At 42.9% G+C, this 18,100-nt stretch overlaps 1 protein-coding gene across 3 annotated transcripts; it reads left to right on the forward strand.

The window, feature by feature from the left end:
- Positions 1-6,687: 6,687 nt before the first annotated feature.
- Positions 6,688-16,296, forward strand: LOC127296439 (protein VAC14 homolog). Of its 3 annotated transcripts, none has more exons than XM_051326509.1 (20): positions 6,695-7,075; positions 7,161-7,274; positions 7,383-7,451; positions 8,868-8,957; positions 9,027-9,146; positions 9,229-9,257; positions 9,357-9,499; positions 9,576-9,670; positions 9,835-9,921; positions 10,008-10,115; positions 10,200-10,291; positions 11,141-11,222; positions 11,384-11,449; positions 11,660-11,775; positions 11,874-11,994; positions 12,080-12,241; positions 12,320-12,448; positions 12,818-12,886; positions 14,437-14,703; positions 15,854-16,296. In XM_051326509.1, exons 1-20 carry the CDS (start codon positions 6,983-6,985, stop codon positions 15,938-15,940), a joined length of 2,139 nt encoding a protein of 712 aa, XP_051182469.1. In that variant the 5' UTR covers positions 6,695-6,982; the 3' UTR covers positions 15,941-16,296. The 3 variants fall into 3 exon arrangements, with proteins under 3 accessions (XP_051182471.1, XP_051182469.1, XP_051182470.1); XM_051326510.1 differs by having other exon boundaries at positions 7,386-7,451; XM_051326511.2 differs by lacking the exons at positions 14,437-14,703; positions 15,854-16,296 and adding an exon at positions 13,779-14,298 and having other exon boundaries at positions 6,688-7,075.
- The last annotated feature ends 1,804 nt before the right edge of the window (positions 16,297-18,100 follow it).

Genomic DNA, 18,100 nt, shown 5'->3' on the forward strand with positions numbered 1-18,100 from the left:
AATATGACATAAAGTATGCATAAAACATGTAGATATCATCAATAATGTGGCATGGAACATAAGAAATTATCGATACGTCGGAGACGTATCACATCCCCTTCTTCATCGACAACATTATCAGGTTCCTCTAGTGAAACTATATTTTATTCCATCACATCTTATGTACTTTGCTTGGAGCGTCTGTTTGTTTTTGTTTTTGTTTTGTTTGAATAAAATGGATCCTAGCATTCATTGTGTGGGAGAGAGACACGCTCCGCTGTTGCATATGGACAAATATGTCCTTAGGCTTTACTCATAGTATTCATGGCGAAGGTTGAATCTTCTTCGTTAAATTGTTGTATGGTTGGAAACGGGAAATGTTGCATGTGGTAGTGTATAATAAAATACTTGTAGAACATTGAGCTTTGATAACTTGATTCTTTGCAAATGTTTTGAGGTATTTAGATGGTAAGGCTTGCTGGATAAATAAGTTAAAATTAGTAGTGGATTGTTGTCTTTAAGCTTGTGCCGTACTACAAACTCTATTTAAATAGTTGAAGGCGTAGTTGGACTTGATAGCTTTCCATGTCTGAGAGTTCATCGTAATAACTAAGTTGTGCTGAAGGTCGAGGGAGCTAGCGGGGTACTTGTGCCACCGTGAATGGCCCTCCTTGGAGTAAATTTTAATCATGCTCTTAATGATGAACCTGCTAGTTGTTTGCAATAAGCTTGTGAGTTCTTTTTGACTAATGTTAAGCTACGGTTTTTGGCACTTCCACCATCCAAATTTGCTAGCCTCTTCGGTACTGTGCATTTCCTTTTGCTCACATTGAGAATTGTGCATACTTCGCCAGTACATCCAAACCCGTGGGAGGACTTTCTCTTGTTCTCCTACACATAAGCCCATACATCTCCTCAAAACAGCCACCATACCTACCTACCACAGCATTTCCATAGCTGTTCCGAGATATATTGCCATGCAACATCCATTTTACATTACATGCCATGTTGTCATTTATTATTTATATATTGCTTTGCATGATCATATACAGCTGATGTGTGGTTTACCCATGTTACGCTAGATCATTGCACATCCTGCTACACTGGCAGAGGCATACAGTTTCATACATCATGTTTCGTTCATTATGAGTTATTTGTACCAAAAAGTGTGTTGTCATATTAGGATGTTGCCCCTAAAAATGAAAAGAGCCATGGAGGCCATCAAAAAGAAAAAAAAAAAGAGAAAAGAAAGAAAAAAAATGAAATGAAAAGAAAGAAAAAAAGAAAAAAAAGAAAAAAAAGAGAATAAAGAAAAAGGGGGCAGCATTACCATCTTTTATCCACACTTGTGCTTATGTTTTAGCACCCGCATTATTCATAGTCATCATTTGTGCTCATGTTTAGCACCTACACTTCATATGAGAGAGTTTTCATGTTTTACTAGTATAACTATGTGGGGAATTTACACTATAGAACTTGGGTTGTATATTCCAATGATGAGCCTCCTCAAAAGTGCTCTAGGTCTTCGTGAGCAACCAAGTTGGATGCACCCCCACTAGTTCCATTGGAGAGCTTTCATACACATATATCTCTATGTGCATCCGTTGCATGGCAATCACTACTCCTTGCATAGCTTCGATCATAAGGCTTCCTCTTGTCTAATGGTCATTTACAGCTTTGCAAGCCTTTCTTCCATTTGGCCTTCCAAACCTCCATTAACGTTCTTTATGCCATAACATCCTGGTGCTAATACCAAATGCTTGCGCTCACCGGTTGAGTAGACTTCGAAACAGTTGATTCATGACGTTCATGTTTATGTTTACTTGACTGAATCCTTCTTATGTTGTGAAAATTTACTTGATACTTGGAATGAAGGATAGAACTTCTATGCTGAATACTTAACACATCCTTAATGAACTTTGTACGGTTGCATGTCTTTAAAGCAATAGTTCATGAAAACTTCTAGCTTGTCTAACTCTTGCATTATCATCTCTTATATCAATATAGATACTTGCTTTGAATGATTTGATCTCAGCTCATGTGCTTACAATAGTATGATCAAGGTTATGATGGCATGTCACTCCAGAAATTATCTTTGTTATCGTTTACCTACTCGGGACGAGCAGGAACTAAGCTTGGGGATGCTGATACGTCTCCGACGTATCGATAATTTCTTATGTTCCATGCCACATTATTGATGATATCTACATGTTTTATGCATACTTTATGTCATATTTATGCATTTTCTGGCACTAACCTATTAACGAGATGCCGAAGAGCTAGTTGCTGTTTTCTGCTGTTTTTGGTTTCAGAAATCCTAGTAAAAAATATTCTCGGAATTGGACGAAATCAACGCCCAGGGGCCTATTTTCACACGAAGCTTCCAGAAGACCGAAGGAGTCACGAAGTGGGGCCACGGGGCGCCGACACGCTAAGGCGGCGCGACCAAGGGGGGGCCCGCGCCGCCCTACTGTGTGGCCCCCCTGTCAGGCCCCCTGACCTATCTCCTCCGCCTACTTAAAGCCTTCGTCGCGAAACCCCCAGTACCGAGAGCCACGATACGGAAAACCTTCTAGAGACGCCGCCGCCGCCAATCCCATCTCGGGGGATTCAGGAGATCGCCTCCGGCACCCTGCCGGAGAGGGGAATCATCTCCCGGAGGACTCTTCACCGCCATGGTCGCCTCTGGAGTGATGAGTGAATAGTTCACCCCTGGACTATGGGTCCATAGCAGTAGCTAGATGGTCGTCTTCTCCTAATTGTGCTTCATTGTTGGATCTTGTGAGCTGCCTAACATGATCAAGATCATCTATCTGTAATGCTATATGTTGAGTTTGTTGGGATCCGATGGATAGAGAATACTATGCTATGTTGATTATCAATCTATTATCTATGTGTTGTTTATGATCTTGCATGCTCTCCGTTATTAGTAGAGGCTCTGGCCAAGTTTTTGCTAGTAACTCCAAGAGGGAGTATTTATGCTCGATAGTGGGTTCATGCCTCCATTAAATGCAGGACAAGGATGAAAGTTCTAAGGTTGTGGATGTGCTGTTGCCACTAGGGATAAAACATCGATGCTATGTCTAAGGATGTAGTTGTTGATTACATTACGCACCATACTTAATGCAATTGTCTATTGTTTGCAACTTAATACTAGAAGGGGTTCGGATGATAACCTGAAGGTGGACTTTTTAGGCATAGATGCATGCTGGATAGCGGTCTATGTACTTTGTCGTAATGCCCAATTAAATCTCACAATACTCATCATATCATGTATGTGCATGGTCATGCCCTCTTTATTTGTCAATTGCCCAACTGTAATTTGTTCACCCAACATGCTTATTCTTATCGGAGAGACGCCTCTAGTAAACTGTTGGCCCCGGTCCATTCTTAACATCGAATACAATCTACTGCAATACTTGTTCTACTGTTTTCTGCAAACAATCATCATCCACACTATACATTTAATCCTTTGTTACAGCAAGCCGGTGAGATTGACAACCTCACTGTTACGTTGGGACAAACTACTTTGGTTGTGTTGTGCGGGTTCCACGTTGGCACTGGAATCCCTGGTGTTGCGCCGCACTACACTTCGCCGCCATCAACCTTCAACGTGCTTCTTGGCTCCTACTGGTTCGATAAACCTTGGTTTCTTACTAAGGGAAAACTTGCCGCTGTACGCATCACACCTTCCTCTTGGGGTCCCCAACGGTCGCGTGCTGTACGCGTATCAAGGGCCTTTCTTCTACTTTTATGTTGAGTCAGTTTACACATTTCTCTCTATCTTAGAAGCAAACACTTGTGTTAACTGTGCATTGATTCCTACATACTTGCTTATTGCACTTATTATATTACTTTACATTGACAATATCCATGAGATATACATGTTACAAGTTGAAAGCAACCGCTGAAACTTAATCTTCCTTTGTGTTGCTTCAATACCTTTACTTTGAATTTATTGCTTTATGAGTTAACTCTTATGCAAGACTTATTGATGCTTGTCTTGAAAGTACTATTCATAAAAAGTCTTTGCTATATGATTCAGTTGTTTAATCATTGTCTTTACCATTGCTTTGAATCGTTGCATTCATCTCATATGCTTTACAATAGTATGATTAAGATCATGTTGGTGTCATGTCACTTCAGAAATTATCTTTGTTATCGTTTACCTACTCGGGACGAGTAGGAACTAAGCTTGGGGATGCTGATACGTCTCCAACGTATCTATAATTTCTGATGTTCCATGCTTGTTTTATGACAATACCTACATGTTTTGTTCACACTTTATATCATTTTTATGCGTTTTTCGGATCTAACATATTGACGAGATGCCGAAGTGCCAGTTCTTGTTTTCTGCTGTTTTTGGTTTCAGAAATCCTAGTAAGGAAATATTCTTGAAATTGGACGAAATCAACGCCCAGCATCTTAGAATCCCACGAAGCTTCCAGAACACCCGAGAGCCACCAGAGGGGGGCCACAGGGCCACCAGATGATAGGGTGGCGCGACCAGAGGGGGGCCCGCGCCCCCCTAGTGTGTCACCGCCTCGTCAGCCCTCCGACTCCGCCTCTTCGCCAATTTAAAGGTCCCTGACCTAAATCTTCGATACGGAAAAGCCACGGTACGAGAAACCTTCGAGAGCCGCCGCCATCGCGAAGCCAAGATCCGGGGGACAGAACTCTCTGTTCCGGCACGCCACCGGGACGGGGAAGTGCCCCCGAAAGGCATCTTCATCGACACCACCGCCATCTTCATCACCGCTGCTGTCTCCCATGAGGAGGGAGTAGTTCTCCATCGAGGCTAAGGGCTGTACCGGTAGCTATGTGGTTAATCTCTCTCCTATGTACTTCAATACAATGATCTCATGAGCTGCCTTACATGATTGAGATCCATATGATGATGCTTGTAATCTAGATGTCATTATGCTAGTCAAGTGGATTTTACTTATGTGATCTCCGGAGACTCCTTGTCCCACGTGTGTAAAGGTGACAGTGTGTGCACCGTGTGGGTCTCTTAGGCTATATTTCACAGAATACTTATTCACTGTTATGAATAGCATAGTGAAGTGCTTATTTATATCCCTTTATGATTACAATGTGTTTTGTATCACTATTAATCTATCATGCACTCTAAGGTTATTTAAACATGAATATCGAATATTGTGGAGCTTGTTTACTCCGGCATTGAGGGTTCGTGTAATCCTACACAATTAGTGGTGTTCATCATCCAACAAGAGAGTGTAGAGTATAGCATTTATCTATTCTGTTATGTGATCAATGTTGAGAGTGTCCACTAGTGATAGTATAATCCCTAGGCCTTGTTTCCAAATACTGAAATCATCGCTTGTTTACTGTTCTACTGCATTTGTACTGCCTGCAATATTATCATCATCAACCACACGCCAGTTGTAGCAGCAAGCTATTTTCTGGTGCCGTTACTACTGCTCATATATATTCATACCACATGTATTTCACTATCTCTTCGCCGAACTAGTGCACCTATACATCTGACAAGTATATTAGGTGTGTTGGGGACACAAGAGACTTCTTACTTTGTGGTTGTAGGGTTGCTTGAGAGGGATATCTTTGACCTCTTCCTCCCTGAGTTCGATAAACCTTGGGTGATCCACTTGAGGGAAAACTTGCTGCTGTTCTACAAACCTCTGCTCTTGGAGGCCCAACACTGTCTACAAGAAAAGAAGCGTGAGTAGACATCAATCTTTCAGGTCGGCAGCTTGGTCTTCTCGCCGTTCTTCAGATCTGGCGAGATCTGTTTCTCGACGTGTCACTGGCGTTTGTTGTTGTCCATGACGACGCTGGGGGCCGGGGCGAGGTGGTTCTTGTGGAGCGAAGATGTTGGTCCGGAGGTGGTGGATATGTCGTTCTTCTCCGACTTCGTCGATGGGAGGCGGCGTATCTTGGTCCAAGACAGCACGGGGACGTCCCCCGGTCGACGTGCCACAGCGACATGTGCCTCGCTGCTTGCAGCAGGCCTGTTCATCGACTCACAAAGCCTCGTTGGCGATGTTGCTTGTTTGGATATTGCAATGGTGGAGGTTCGGCGTCTCTTCTTGCGTTCGTCTCGGCGGCGGTGGAATTAGACGGCGACCGTTGGCTATGGTGGTTGCAGGAAACTCTAAGGATCGTTTTGTATTTCTCGATCTTTTAGGATTTTATCTGCAAATTCAGGATAATCATTTTATCCTGGTTTGTCTTTTAGTTTTCACATATGTTGCTTCATGTAACTTGGTTTTCGATTAATGAAATATGTGGTTGCTCTCAGAAAAAATAAACAGGCCGCTGCCACAGTGTCACGTATAAACGACGACCAGAAGATATATAGCAAGGATAACATGAGCAGCCCGTGGAAAGAGAAAGGCACGCACGACCGGGGACTGACCCGTCCCTGGGGTACACCCAGTCCACGGACGACCTTTCCGTGCCCTGTCACCTGTCACCCCACACGGCTCTCCTGCACCACGACCACCCAAGCCCGACCACTGAAGCCAATTGCCCGCACCAAGACAGCCAGTCCACCGCTCCGGCCACAGCCGTACACAGCGCCCTCTGCACCGTCCACCGCGCGCCCAGATCCCCGTCCCCACCTGTCAGCGTCGCCTCCACAGTGGACCCGCACCCACGGGCAACACGCGCCGTTAATGGCCGCCACAACGGTAAACGTTACCCAGCCAAGGAGAAGAGAAGAGAAGAGAAGACGAGCGCCCTCCCTCCCGATCCCTCCTCCATCCTCCAGATCACGCCCGCCCGCCCGCCACCGTCGTCTCCACCTCCAGAAATCCAAATCCCTTCCCAGCCCCCCCCCCGCGCGCCGCGAGCTCGTGCTGGGCTTAGGGCTCTAGGTTTCCGCGCCCCCCGCCCGCTTCCCGGCCCCCCCGCCCGCCTCCCGGGGCTAGGGTTACCTCGCGGGGCTGCGGGGCGCCAGCGGCCGATGCGGCGATCGCCGGCGATCCGGGGGCTCTAGCGGCGGGGGATCTGCTCTCCAGCGATGGCCGCCGACGCGCTGGCCATCATCCCGGGCGCCGTGCTGCGCAACCTCGCCGACAAGCTCTATGAGAAGCGGAAGAACGCCGCGCTCGAGGTCACGCCTTTCAACGATTCCCGTTCCAGCGGTCGCGACCGATGGGGTTTTTTTCGAGGCTGAGATAATTTTGCGGTTGATGCAGATTGAGGGGATCGTAAAGCAGCTGTCCACGGCCGGGGAGCACGAGAAGATAGCGGCCGTGATCGGCCTGCTCACCAGCGATTTCGCCATGTCGCCGCAGGCGAACCACCGGAAGGTTGGCTTGAACCGCTTTTACTCTTGTTCCTCCTCATGCTGCTGCTGGTGCTGGCGGTGCCGGTGTGGGGGATCCGATTTGTTGATTTCGATGCCGTTTTGTGGTTAGCAGGGCGGATTGATTGGGCTTGCCGCAGTAACTGTAGGGCTCACGAGTGAGGCTGCGCAGCACCTTGAGGTTTGGCGATTCCCTGACCATTTATAAATGTTGAAATTACATACATCTAGTTTGTTCCAGTTAGTTTTTGTGTAGTGCTATTTCTGCATACATAATATGGCTCAAGAGGTCAAGACTTCTCTCTCTCTCTGCCTTGATCTTATCAAGTCTCACATAACATAAACTGTAAGGCAAACTAAGTGCGACAGAATTGCCTTATTGAGGTTTGCTAATTGTTATTGAATGAATCTACCTCGCCTGACAGCATGCGATTAATGGTGAATTTAGTTAGTAACACTGGATGCTGTGATGGCTTCATCTCATGTGGTTTGTCACTAGCTATTGCTTTTCTCTTGCATTTATTAATACCAGAGTTCAAGTTTTGGTACTTACCAACTTAGGAATGAAAGATGTGTGAAGCTTCTGCGTGTTTGCTAAAAAGGCCATTTAGGACTTATTGGATGGGATTCTATATAGCTCTTACCTGTGCTAAGGTCTAAAAGTTTGGTGTGTCAATTCACCATGGTTGCAGCGAGGCCCTGCCCATTTCCCCTTTGCAATTGATGTGGCGGGAACAATAGCATTTGATGTACTGGATATATTAGTTCTTTATTTATTTTCTTCATATTGCGACCTGCAGGACACAAGGGTTTTGTAAAGGCATATTAGTGCTAGGCTGCCAGCTGCTAGAGTTGATTTGGAAGAAAGATTATTGTTTTTTTTTGACATGGTTCTACCAAATATATGTGCACTAATGGTTGAATACTGGACCCGGGAACAAATACTAACATGCATTGGTGTGCCCGTGACAAAATCATCTTATCGGCATGCCAGTACGTGCATCTCCCAAGTTAGTTTGCTAGTGTCCCTGTAGGCACCATGTAATTTCCCACTACAGAAAACACCTACATTCTTATCTTTTGAACCATGGATATCGTGCATTATCTATCCTGTTGTACTATGGTTCTGGAAAGCAGGGCAGCTGGTGTAAGCTGTGGGCATAAGCGGACACATATGTCATGCGTAACATATCAATTATTCAATTTGATCAAAAAATAATCTCAGGTGACTTAAGTAACATGAAAAGTAACAGTCAACAGTGTTCTCTATGGCTTAATGTCTCAACGCTTTATATTAGATAGATGACTATAATCTTATGCGTGCTTTACTACAGAATATTTACCGGCAAAAAGACTTGGACAGTAATTGGTAGTTTTTATCTTAGATCGTAATACCTACCAACCTTCATTGCGTATGGGATAGTTCCATCCATGTTTAAACTGAACTCTAAAGCATAGAGCGCCTTTAAGCTGCTCGTTTATCCAGCAAGGTTACGACCGTGATTGATCGTGTCTCAGCTCTAAAGTTTTGGGTGTGCAATTATTCTCTTGGTGTCAGTTTGCTTGTATGATAAGCTCCATTTTTGTGTGCTTCCAGCTAATTGTGCCTCCTGTGCTTAATGCGTTCCTGGACCAAGACAGCAGAGTGCGCTACTATGCCTGTGAAGCGCTATATAACATAGCAAAGGTGAACATTTCATCAAGTACTGTAACAACTGATATGTATGCTTATGCTAATGTGATGTTTTATTTGTAGGTTGTAAGAGGGGATTTTATCATCTACTTCAACAAGATTTTTGATGCGCTATGCAAACTGTCAGCAGACTCTGATGCGAATGTGCAAAGTGCAGCTCATCTTCTTGATAGGCTTGTCAAGGTATGGCTTGGTTTATATACATTCCATATCATGTGTATTACCTGTTAAATTTCCCTAATAAAATTAATTATCTATTAACCAGGATATTGTAACTGAGAGTGATCAGTTCAGGTACACTTTATCTTGTTTTTCTGATAATGATTTCATGCTCATCATAAATCTTAGCACCCCTTTCTGATTGCCACATTTATCTTAATTTTACCTTTTTAGCATAGAAGAATTTATACCTCTCTTGAGAGAGCGCATGAATGTGCTGAACCCTTATGTGCGACAATTTTTGGTGGGGTGGATCACTGTTTTAGACAGTGTGCCTGATATTGACATGCTTGGTTTTCTTCCTGATTTTCTTGACGGTAATACCTATACTTCCCCTCACTGTACTGCTTGTATTCGCAGTTAAGCAAACCTTGTGCTTGCTCCCCCATGCAGGTTTATTTAATATGCTGAGTGATAACAGTCACGAGATAAGGCAGCAAGCAGATGCAGCACTTTCAGAGTTCCTGCAGGAAATAAAAAATTCACCAGTAAGTCTATGGAGTACTTAGTAAAACAGGCTGTGAATTTGTAACTCTGAGCAATGTAAGCTGTGTAAATGCAATAGATATTGACTTGTATACATTACTCTATTTATGTGCTAAACAATTAATTTCACTCTTTCAATACTGATTGTCCATCCTTAATTGAGAAGAATGTAGATTATGGTCGTATGGCTGAAATTCTTGTTCGGAGGGCAGGCTCTGATGATGAATTCACTCGTTTGACGTCTATCACATGGGTAATTCTTGTCTTGCATGCTTTCAGGAATTCAATCTTTAGAGTCTTGTTGCAGCACTGTTACATTATGTAAGCTTGAAAGTGCAGATCAACGAGTTCGTGAAGCTTGGTGGGGAACAACTAGTCCCGTACTATGCAGATATCTTGGGAGCTATCTTACCGTGCATTTCTGATGAAGAGGAGAAAATCCGAGTGGTACTTCCCTTTTTCTGCTTTACTACTATTCTTGAGATCTAAACTGTGTGCTTATTAATTATTTATTACTTCATTGTTTGCTAGGTTGCTCGTGAAACCAACGAGGAACTACGAGCTATGAAATCTGATCAAACCGAGGGATTTGACATTGGAGCGATTCTTATAATTGCAGAGAGGTTCTCTATTCAAGTCATTGAGTTGAAAATTTGATTTATCTGTTATGTATTAAATGTTGCTTTAGTTACATCACAGATTATCCTTTACATTTCCATGTCTTAGTAGGTACCTCAGTGTTCTCAAAACACCCTATATGCTACAGATTAAATAGATGCTGTAGAAAAAATGGCATGCATATGTTAATTGGAGTGGCGTTAATGTGCATGAACGCCTTTGCTTAATCGCCCACGTAAACCAATTTAATTGCCAAATTCCAGACCAACATCCCATTAATGTGCTTTGAACAGTCTAGTAAAATCCCAACGGCATGATAGAGCTCACCATGTTTCTGGAAACTAGCAAATACAAATTCTGCTCATTTTTTGTTCTGCAAATTGCAATGGTCTGTGTAAATATTGTTTAAACATCTCCGAGATTAGCACATCAGTTGCATACATTCTCACGCTTTTTTTGCATGGCCTTTGATGCACAACTTTGACCACTAATGTATACAAAATTATATGGTTTCAGAATATGTAAGTGATGACGTTGCATTTGTCTTGCAAATCTCTTTCATTTCATTTATATTTATAAATTTTTTGTGGACATACTATAAGTACAATCATATTCGAAGTTATAAGTTGTTGACCTGCGAAATTTGAGGGCTCCTTATATTTTGGGATGGAAGTACTATACTAGCTCGAATTAACTGCAGCATAATTTTGATTAATTATCAGTACTCCAGTTGATCTGGCACTGCCCTGTCCGATGACCATATTTTATTCCTTTGCAACACTCTTATAAATGTACACAATCACTTAACTTCTCTTGGCTTTGCATTTGTGATGTGGTGCCTTTTACCGTTTCAGAGAATTGAATAGTGAACATGAAGCCACTCGGATTGAGGCATTGCACTGGTTTTCCACTTTGCTAGTTCGAAATCGTATTGAGGTACTGGAAAACTATGTTGCATAATTAAATATATTTAAACTGTCGAAGTGCTACTTTTATCACCTTGAATCTGAAATGAGCGTAAGAATTGCAATTCAGTTTGATTATAGAAGTATCAATTGATAATCTTATGATTGATCTTTCATATTTCTGTGGAACAGTTCTTGGGATACCTTGAAGGCATTTTTGAACCACTTCTAAATGCGCTCTCCGATCCTTCAGATGCGGTGAGCTTTTTGAGAAGCCTAGTACACTGCACTACCTATTTCTAGTATTTAACTGCATCCTATTGTGTCTAGCTGATATCATGTTGCTCTATGTATCATAAAGTAGTGTTACGTAGAATTAGATGCCATTAGTGATTTGCTTCAGCAACAAGAATATGTTATTGCAGCAACAATCATGGCAGTTTGATCACAGCATTTTTACCTTTGCAGGTTGTCCTTTTAGTGTTGGAAGTTCATGCACGCATAGCTGAAGAGTCTCATCACTTCCGTCATCTTGTGTCTTACTTAATTCGCACTTTCCACAACAATCATGTTCTGCTGGAGAGGTATGTACATATTCCTAATCTAGAGCTGATTCTGAACTTCATACTTCAGTATATAGTTAATGGCCTACCAAATAAATGGTTCATTACATACTGTACAGGCGTGGTGCTTTGATAGTTCGTCGACTTTGTGTTCTTTTGGGTGCTGAGAAAGTATACCGCGAGTTTTCTACTATTCTTGAGAAGGAAGGTGACCTTGATTTTGCGTCCACCATGGTTCAGGTATGTCCAATCTGTACATCTTTCAGCTACTTAGATACTTTAAATGCAAAATCAGTGCAACTAAGATAGTTGTATTTTTTTGTAGGCATTGAATTTGATTTTGCTCACATCGGCCGAACTTGCTGAGCTGCGGTCTCTTCTTAAGAAGTCATTGGTTGATTCTCGTGGGAAGGACTTATTTCTATCTTTATACCCTTCTTGGTGCCACTCTCCAATGGCTACAATTAGCTTGTGCCTACTTGCTCAGGTTTTAATGATGAATTGGCTACTTGTGTTGCTTACTTGGACTTGACTAATCTCTGATGTTTCTCTCGAATGTTTCTAGGCGTACAATCATGCAAGCTCTGTTATTCAATCTCTGGGAGAAGAAGACATAAATGTGAAGTTTTTGGTGCAGTTAGATAAATTGATCCGCCTGCTAGAGACTCCAGTATTTGCTTACCTGCGTTTACAGGTAAAGTTTTTTTTTTTCTGATTATCCGTTCCACAAACTCGATGTCTCTGTTTTTTTTTTTTCCCTTTTTGTCATTCTCCTTTTCTGACAGGTTTGCCATTTGACCATCCTACTTTGACTTCTAGCTTCAGCTAATCTTCTGGTGTAACATAACTTGTCCTTTTGGTCATAATTTTTTTCCAAAATCTATTGCTCTCTCATGGGGCTTTCACATTCGGATAATATAACCTAAAGTGAACACAGATAATGTATGAAAGTTATGATGGTGTGCTGTACATGTTTCCAATATTTAGGTTCTGTTGTTTCAATGACGGCTACTATTTTATATGGGATGCCACTCTACTAATATACTTCGAAAAATGCATGCAGCTCCTTGAGCCTGGAAAACATACTTGGCTTCTGAAAACACTGTATGGTCTCCTGATGCTCTTGCCTCAGGTATGTTCAAATGTGCTCCCGACAACCTTTCTAAATAGTTCTAAATGAATACTACATCCATCCCAAATCTTAAGGCTTATTTTTTTTTTAGAAAATCAAACTATGTCAAGTTTGACTAAGTTTTTACCAAAAATCATTAACATGCAAAATGCAAAACCAATATCATTAGATAGATAATGAAATATATTTTCATATGGTATCTACAAAATATCATATTTGTTGATAGATTCTTCTAAAAGTTTGGTCAAAATTACTTGGTTTGACTTTTCAAAAAAAATATAAGCCATAAGCTTTGTGATGGAGGTAGTATATTGTTTCCAAATTGTGAAGTTGGGGTTTTTAGATTTGTAAAGCAAGGGTAAATAGTGATAAACATGCAGTGGACCTTACCGTTGATATTGTCTGAAGGTTACATTTTTTTTTTTGTATTTGGAACACACATGTTAAAAATAAGGTGCATGTTGCTACACAAGACCAATAAAAATAAAATCTGCCTCTTCACACAGTTATTACAGACTTGTTTCTATCAAAGTCAAAGAAGAAAATCACTAGATTGCTGTGGCCATTTTGCATTCTGATAGGTATCCAATATATAATCTTCACCTTTCAGTTTTTTTGTGTTGAAACAATTGTTTTATTGTGTGTCATTCCTTCCATGTCAATACCCTGAAAGTAGTGTTGCAATAGCTTAGGATGTACTCCCTCCGATCCCTTTTAATTGACTCGGATTCAGTACAAAGTTGTCGATCTCCCTCTCTCTTGAGCCTTGTGTACTGTTAGTAAGCCTGTTCACTCCTGGTTGGGTGTAGCCCAACCCAACCCAAGAATCGCAGAGGTTCAGTGTTCCACAGTTCTGACACCATGTCTTTCATCGGGTCAACGGTTTTCTTAGGGTAAGAGGAGCGAGACTGCAAGACACAAGCGCGTGAGAACGAGCTGGACGCCTGTGGCCTCGCCGAGGTAGCCATGCAGCGCAGGCACCACCGTGAAGGAGAATGCGGCATGCCGCGTCGACTGATGGCGTCTTTGCGGTAGCACCGTTTTTGGGGCTGATGGAGGATGAGCAGTAGCCTTGCCCGATGGATGGGGCGATGGGCGGTGATTCAGGGCCCGGACGATGTTGGTCTGTTGGAGAAGGACTAGGAGGAGCAGAAATGAGAAGAGGTAGGGGAAGGGACTTTGCTGATGCGGGCATGGAGAAGAAAGCGAGATGGGTTCGCCAGTTCTAAATCGGTCTCCAACCTGGCCCGTTGAAAACTGTGCAGATAGGTCTGGTTTGGCTGGGTTTATGGTTCGACCAGGTTGAACCCAACCTGTGAGCAGGCTTCAACTGTTAGGTTACCTTATAGATTGGAATAAAGCCTTCCATTTTATTTAGAACGAGTACCACAGGGGCACACATTTTTAATTACAGGAGACCAGATCGTCTTTGAAGGCCTGTTGACCTTTTTTCACATGCCCCCCCCCCCCCCCCCCGCCTTCTGAATATTTGTACTTAGGAATTATAACTATTTAAGTGGTTAAGAATTTACTTTTATATGTTTACACAGCAAAGTGCGGCCTTCAAGATCTTGAGGACTCGACTGAAGACAGTGCCTTTCAGTGAAAATCTCAAGCGCACATCTTCTGCAAATCCATACTCTCAAATTCTACAAGTGACGGAAGATGGCAATAGAAATCAAGATACACCAAACTATAGTGCAATCAATTTTCCGTCCCGTCTCCAGCAGTTCGAGAGCATGCAGCAGCAACACCGAGACCATTTGAAGAATCAACTGCAATCTAGAAAGTCCGCTTCAGCAGCAGTATTAACGCAGGTACACATGTCTTATTACTACATTGAGGGACAGTCTTGGAGGCATTTAGGAAACATCTCTGCCTTTGATTACTAAATAATTTCTAATCATTATGTACAAAATGGTATCATCAGATTCATCAAATTCTTTTCAATTTTGTAATTAACCTTCATATAGAAGTAATGTTCAAAGTTGCATATTGGAGAGCGTACACATGTTCAAAATGTCACCCGTCCTTACACATGTTCAAAATGTCACCTGTCCTTAAACATAGGGGAGTACCCCCTCTGTCTGCGAATAAGTGTACATCTAAGAAATAGTAGACGACTTAGTTCTCTCATCTTTTATGAGTCTCCATTCTATTAATCGAAGGAGATAAATGATGATTGGTGGTTGAGGTGGAGGAGAGGAATGAATGAGGATTGGAGGATGGATTTGGGGAGTGATTATGAGGAGCTAATTGCATTAATTAACAGCATTGGTAGTGTAGATGTACACTTTTTTTGGGATAAATTTTGAACCTAGAAGTACACTTATTTGAGGACGGAGAGAGTATGTTATATCTAATCGAGTAACTATGAATCAGGCTACAATTTTGTAATTATTATTTTAAGAACTGTGTTTTCGTTGGTTTGGACCACCTTGTCATAATTTTGTAATTATTCTTTTTTTTTCTTCTACTCCTTCATTGTCGGTTGGTTGTCTATTGGAACCTATGTAAGTTTCCGAGAAGCAGATATCAGCCATATAATTTGCCGAATGTTCGATTCAGACAACGTGTTTGGGTTGTAGGTCTGCTGAACCTGTGCAACTTCTATCTTCAAAATATTTTTCTATTCCCTTCAAATGGCTACGATTGGATGATTTGGCCTTGTTACTCCTGTTTACCAAGGCTAAGGAAAAAATGTTACTCCCTCTGATCCATATTAGTTGACTCTAGTATAGATGTATCTATATATATTTTAGTTTTAGGTACATCCATAGTAATGGCAAGTAATATGAAGCGGAGGGAGTAATTATGTTCTTTTATCATAGATCCTTGTTTTGCACTCTTATTCTTAATCTTCTTGACATAATTTGACTGCATCATTATTTAAGTTCTTTTTCTCTGTGTAAATATGCCTTTGCTCTAAAATATGATTGCCAGGTAACATTTGTGAATTGCATGCAGGAGATTCAAAGATACGAAGAATCACATTCCTCGTCGGTACCAGAGATAAGCAGGCCCCCTTCAAGAGCATCCAGAGTCATTTCCTGATGCATATGGATGCTTGTGGTGTGTGATACATTTGCAGGAAGGATCGTCACAAATTTGTTGGGGCTTGGTTAGTCTCCTTTAGTTTTTTTCAAAGGAGGTTGCATAGGGGGGTACATAGAGTGTAATCTTTTTGTTTGGTTCCTAGATTTTGTCATGGGACGGCAATTATTTGTTGGAGAAAGCTCGTTTCCACTCTCTTTAGCCATTTTTTTCCCTTAGCTGTTTTACTGCTCATCTGGTTTCTGTAATTTTTCAATTGAAGGCCAAATGAGCATAGTAGCATTTGGAGAGATGATACAACTGTTCTGCATGTCAATCTCCAATAAATTTAGAGATGCGGTGTAAATTTTTGCCCCTGCCTTTGCTTCCTGGCATATGTACTCTTCTGCCATTAAATATGCATTTTTTTTAAATCTAGCCCCTTCGAATTTGTGCTATTGAATATTGTTCTGCCGTGGCCGTTGTGTTGCCACGTCTTAACAACAATTAGCTGCCGGGTTTCATTGAATGGGTTGTCCGTTTTCTCTTGTCTCGCTGTTGTCTGTCGTGACTTGGGCATGCAAGACATCGGGACAAGATGAGGAATGTTATCACATGGCACAATATTTCCTAGGGTGATAAACTGTCCAAATGTGGGTGCGTTAGCAAGCTATGCAAGGAGAGTTCCACTTGTGTTGCTCAAACGAAATCATGTTGTCCGATTCATCCGACCTTTGCACACTTGTTTTGCAGCTTAGTGAGCAGCCTTCTGCAGCTACTGGTGGTCTGTCCTGACGGTACACAGGGAATATATTTATCCACGGTATAGATTCTGAGATATGCTAGGCCAAGCAAGAGGTGGAGCACGACTGGTCCTAATTCATCCAACCATGGGGCATGCACGTTTCTATCCAATCTTGTTAGCAAACATTGCATTGGCGATCTGGTGGTTCTAGGTAAAGCCAGCCTCCCGACCCTTCTTTCTGAACAGTGAAATGCACACGGACGAATTTGTGCTGATTTGATGCTTATTCCTGGTGTTATGTATATCTCAGTGTTGCCGATTTGCACTGCATGGCCCGGCGATGGCTTCTCGCAGCGGTTTTATTCCAATCCCAAGTTGCAAATTCAAGAGCCTTTTGGCACAACAAAACACAACCTCATGTAAGAATTATTCGACTATTTCTTGGGGGTTCCTCATGAAGGTCCTTCTCAAGTTAGGGTTCGGGCCAAGGTTTCACGAGCTTGTGTCTATTCTCTTGTGTTCACTGCTAGTACTAGGGTGTTGCTCAATAACGAGCCATGCCCTCCCATTTGGCATCGGAGGAGAGATTCCTTGTCGCCGTCGCTGTTTGTCCTGGTGATAAACTCGCTCAATAGTGTCTTTGCTAAGGCCATTGAGCTGGGAGTTCTCAGACGGTTGGCGCGACGGGACTTGGTGACATCGGTCTCGTTCTATGCGGACGATGTGGTGATCTTCTGCCACCCAGATGAGATGGAACTGTGCGCGATTCGCGGCATCCTGGAGCTCTTTGGGCATGCATCAGGGTAACACACCAACTTCGCCAAATGCTCGGTTTCCCCGGTTACTTGTTCGGACGCTGAGACTGATGGCGCTGCTGGACTCATGGAGTGTCAGCTAGCGCCGTACCCGGTGAAATATCTCGGCATCCCGCTGTCTATCAGGAGGTTGACGGCCGCTGCATTCCAACCTCTGGTAGACTGGCTCGCTGACAAACTACCTCCTGGAGGGCATCCATGATGCCCAGGGCGGGGCGCTTGGTGCTCATCCGCTCGGTCCTCGCAGCGATCCCGTTGCACCCGCTGATGGTGCTAAGTCTTAACAAAACAGCCCTGAAGCAGGTCAACACAATCCTGCGCGGATTCCTCTGGGCTGGCAGGGCGGATGCCAATGGTGGACACTGCCATGTCAACTGGACGCGGGTATGCCGACCATTGCGGCTAAGAGGCCTCGGGATTCCGGACCTGGCCCGCATGGCGATCAACCTCAGGGTGAGATGGGTTTGGAGGATGCACACAAACCCCCTGGACAAAGCTCTTCTGGGAGGACAAATGGATTGAAGGCAAGGCCATAAGGGTGGTGGTGCCTAAGGTGTATGCGCTGGTACCAAAGCGCTGTAGAAAGGCGCGTACGGTCCGCGAAGCTCTAGTTGAACGCAC

Source organism: Lolium perenne, chromosome 4 (assembly GCF_019359855.2).
Source record: "Lolium perenne isolate Kyuss_39 chromosome 4, Kyuss_2.0, whole genome shotgun sequence".
Taxonomy (NCBI): Eukaryota; Viridiplantae; Streptophyta; class Magnoliopsida; order Poales; family Poaceae; genus Lolium; species Lolium perenne.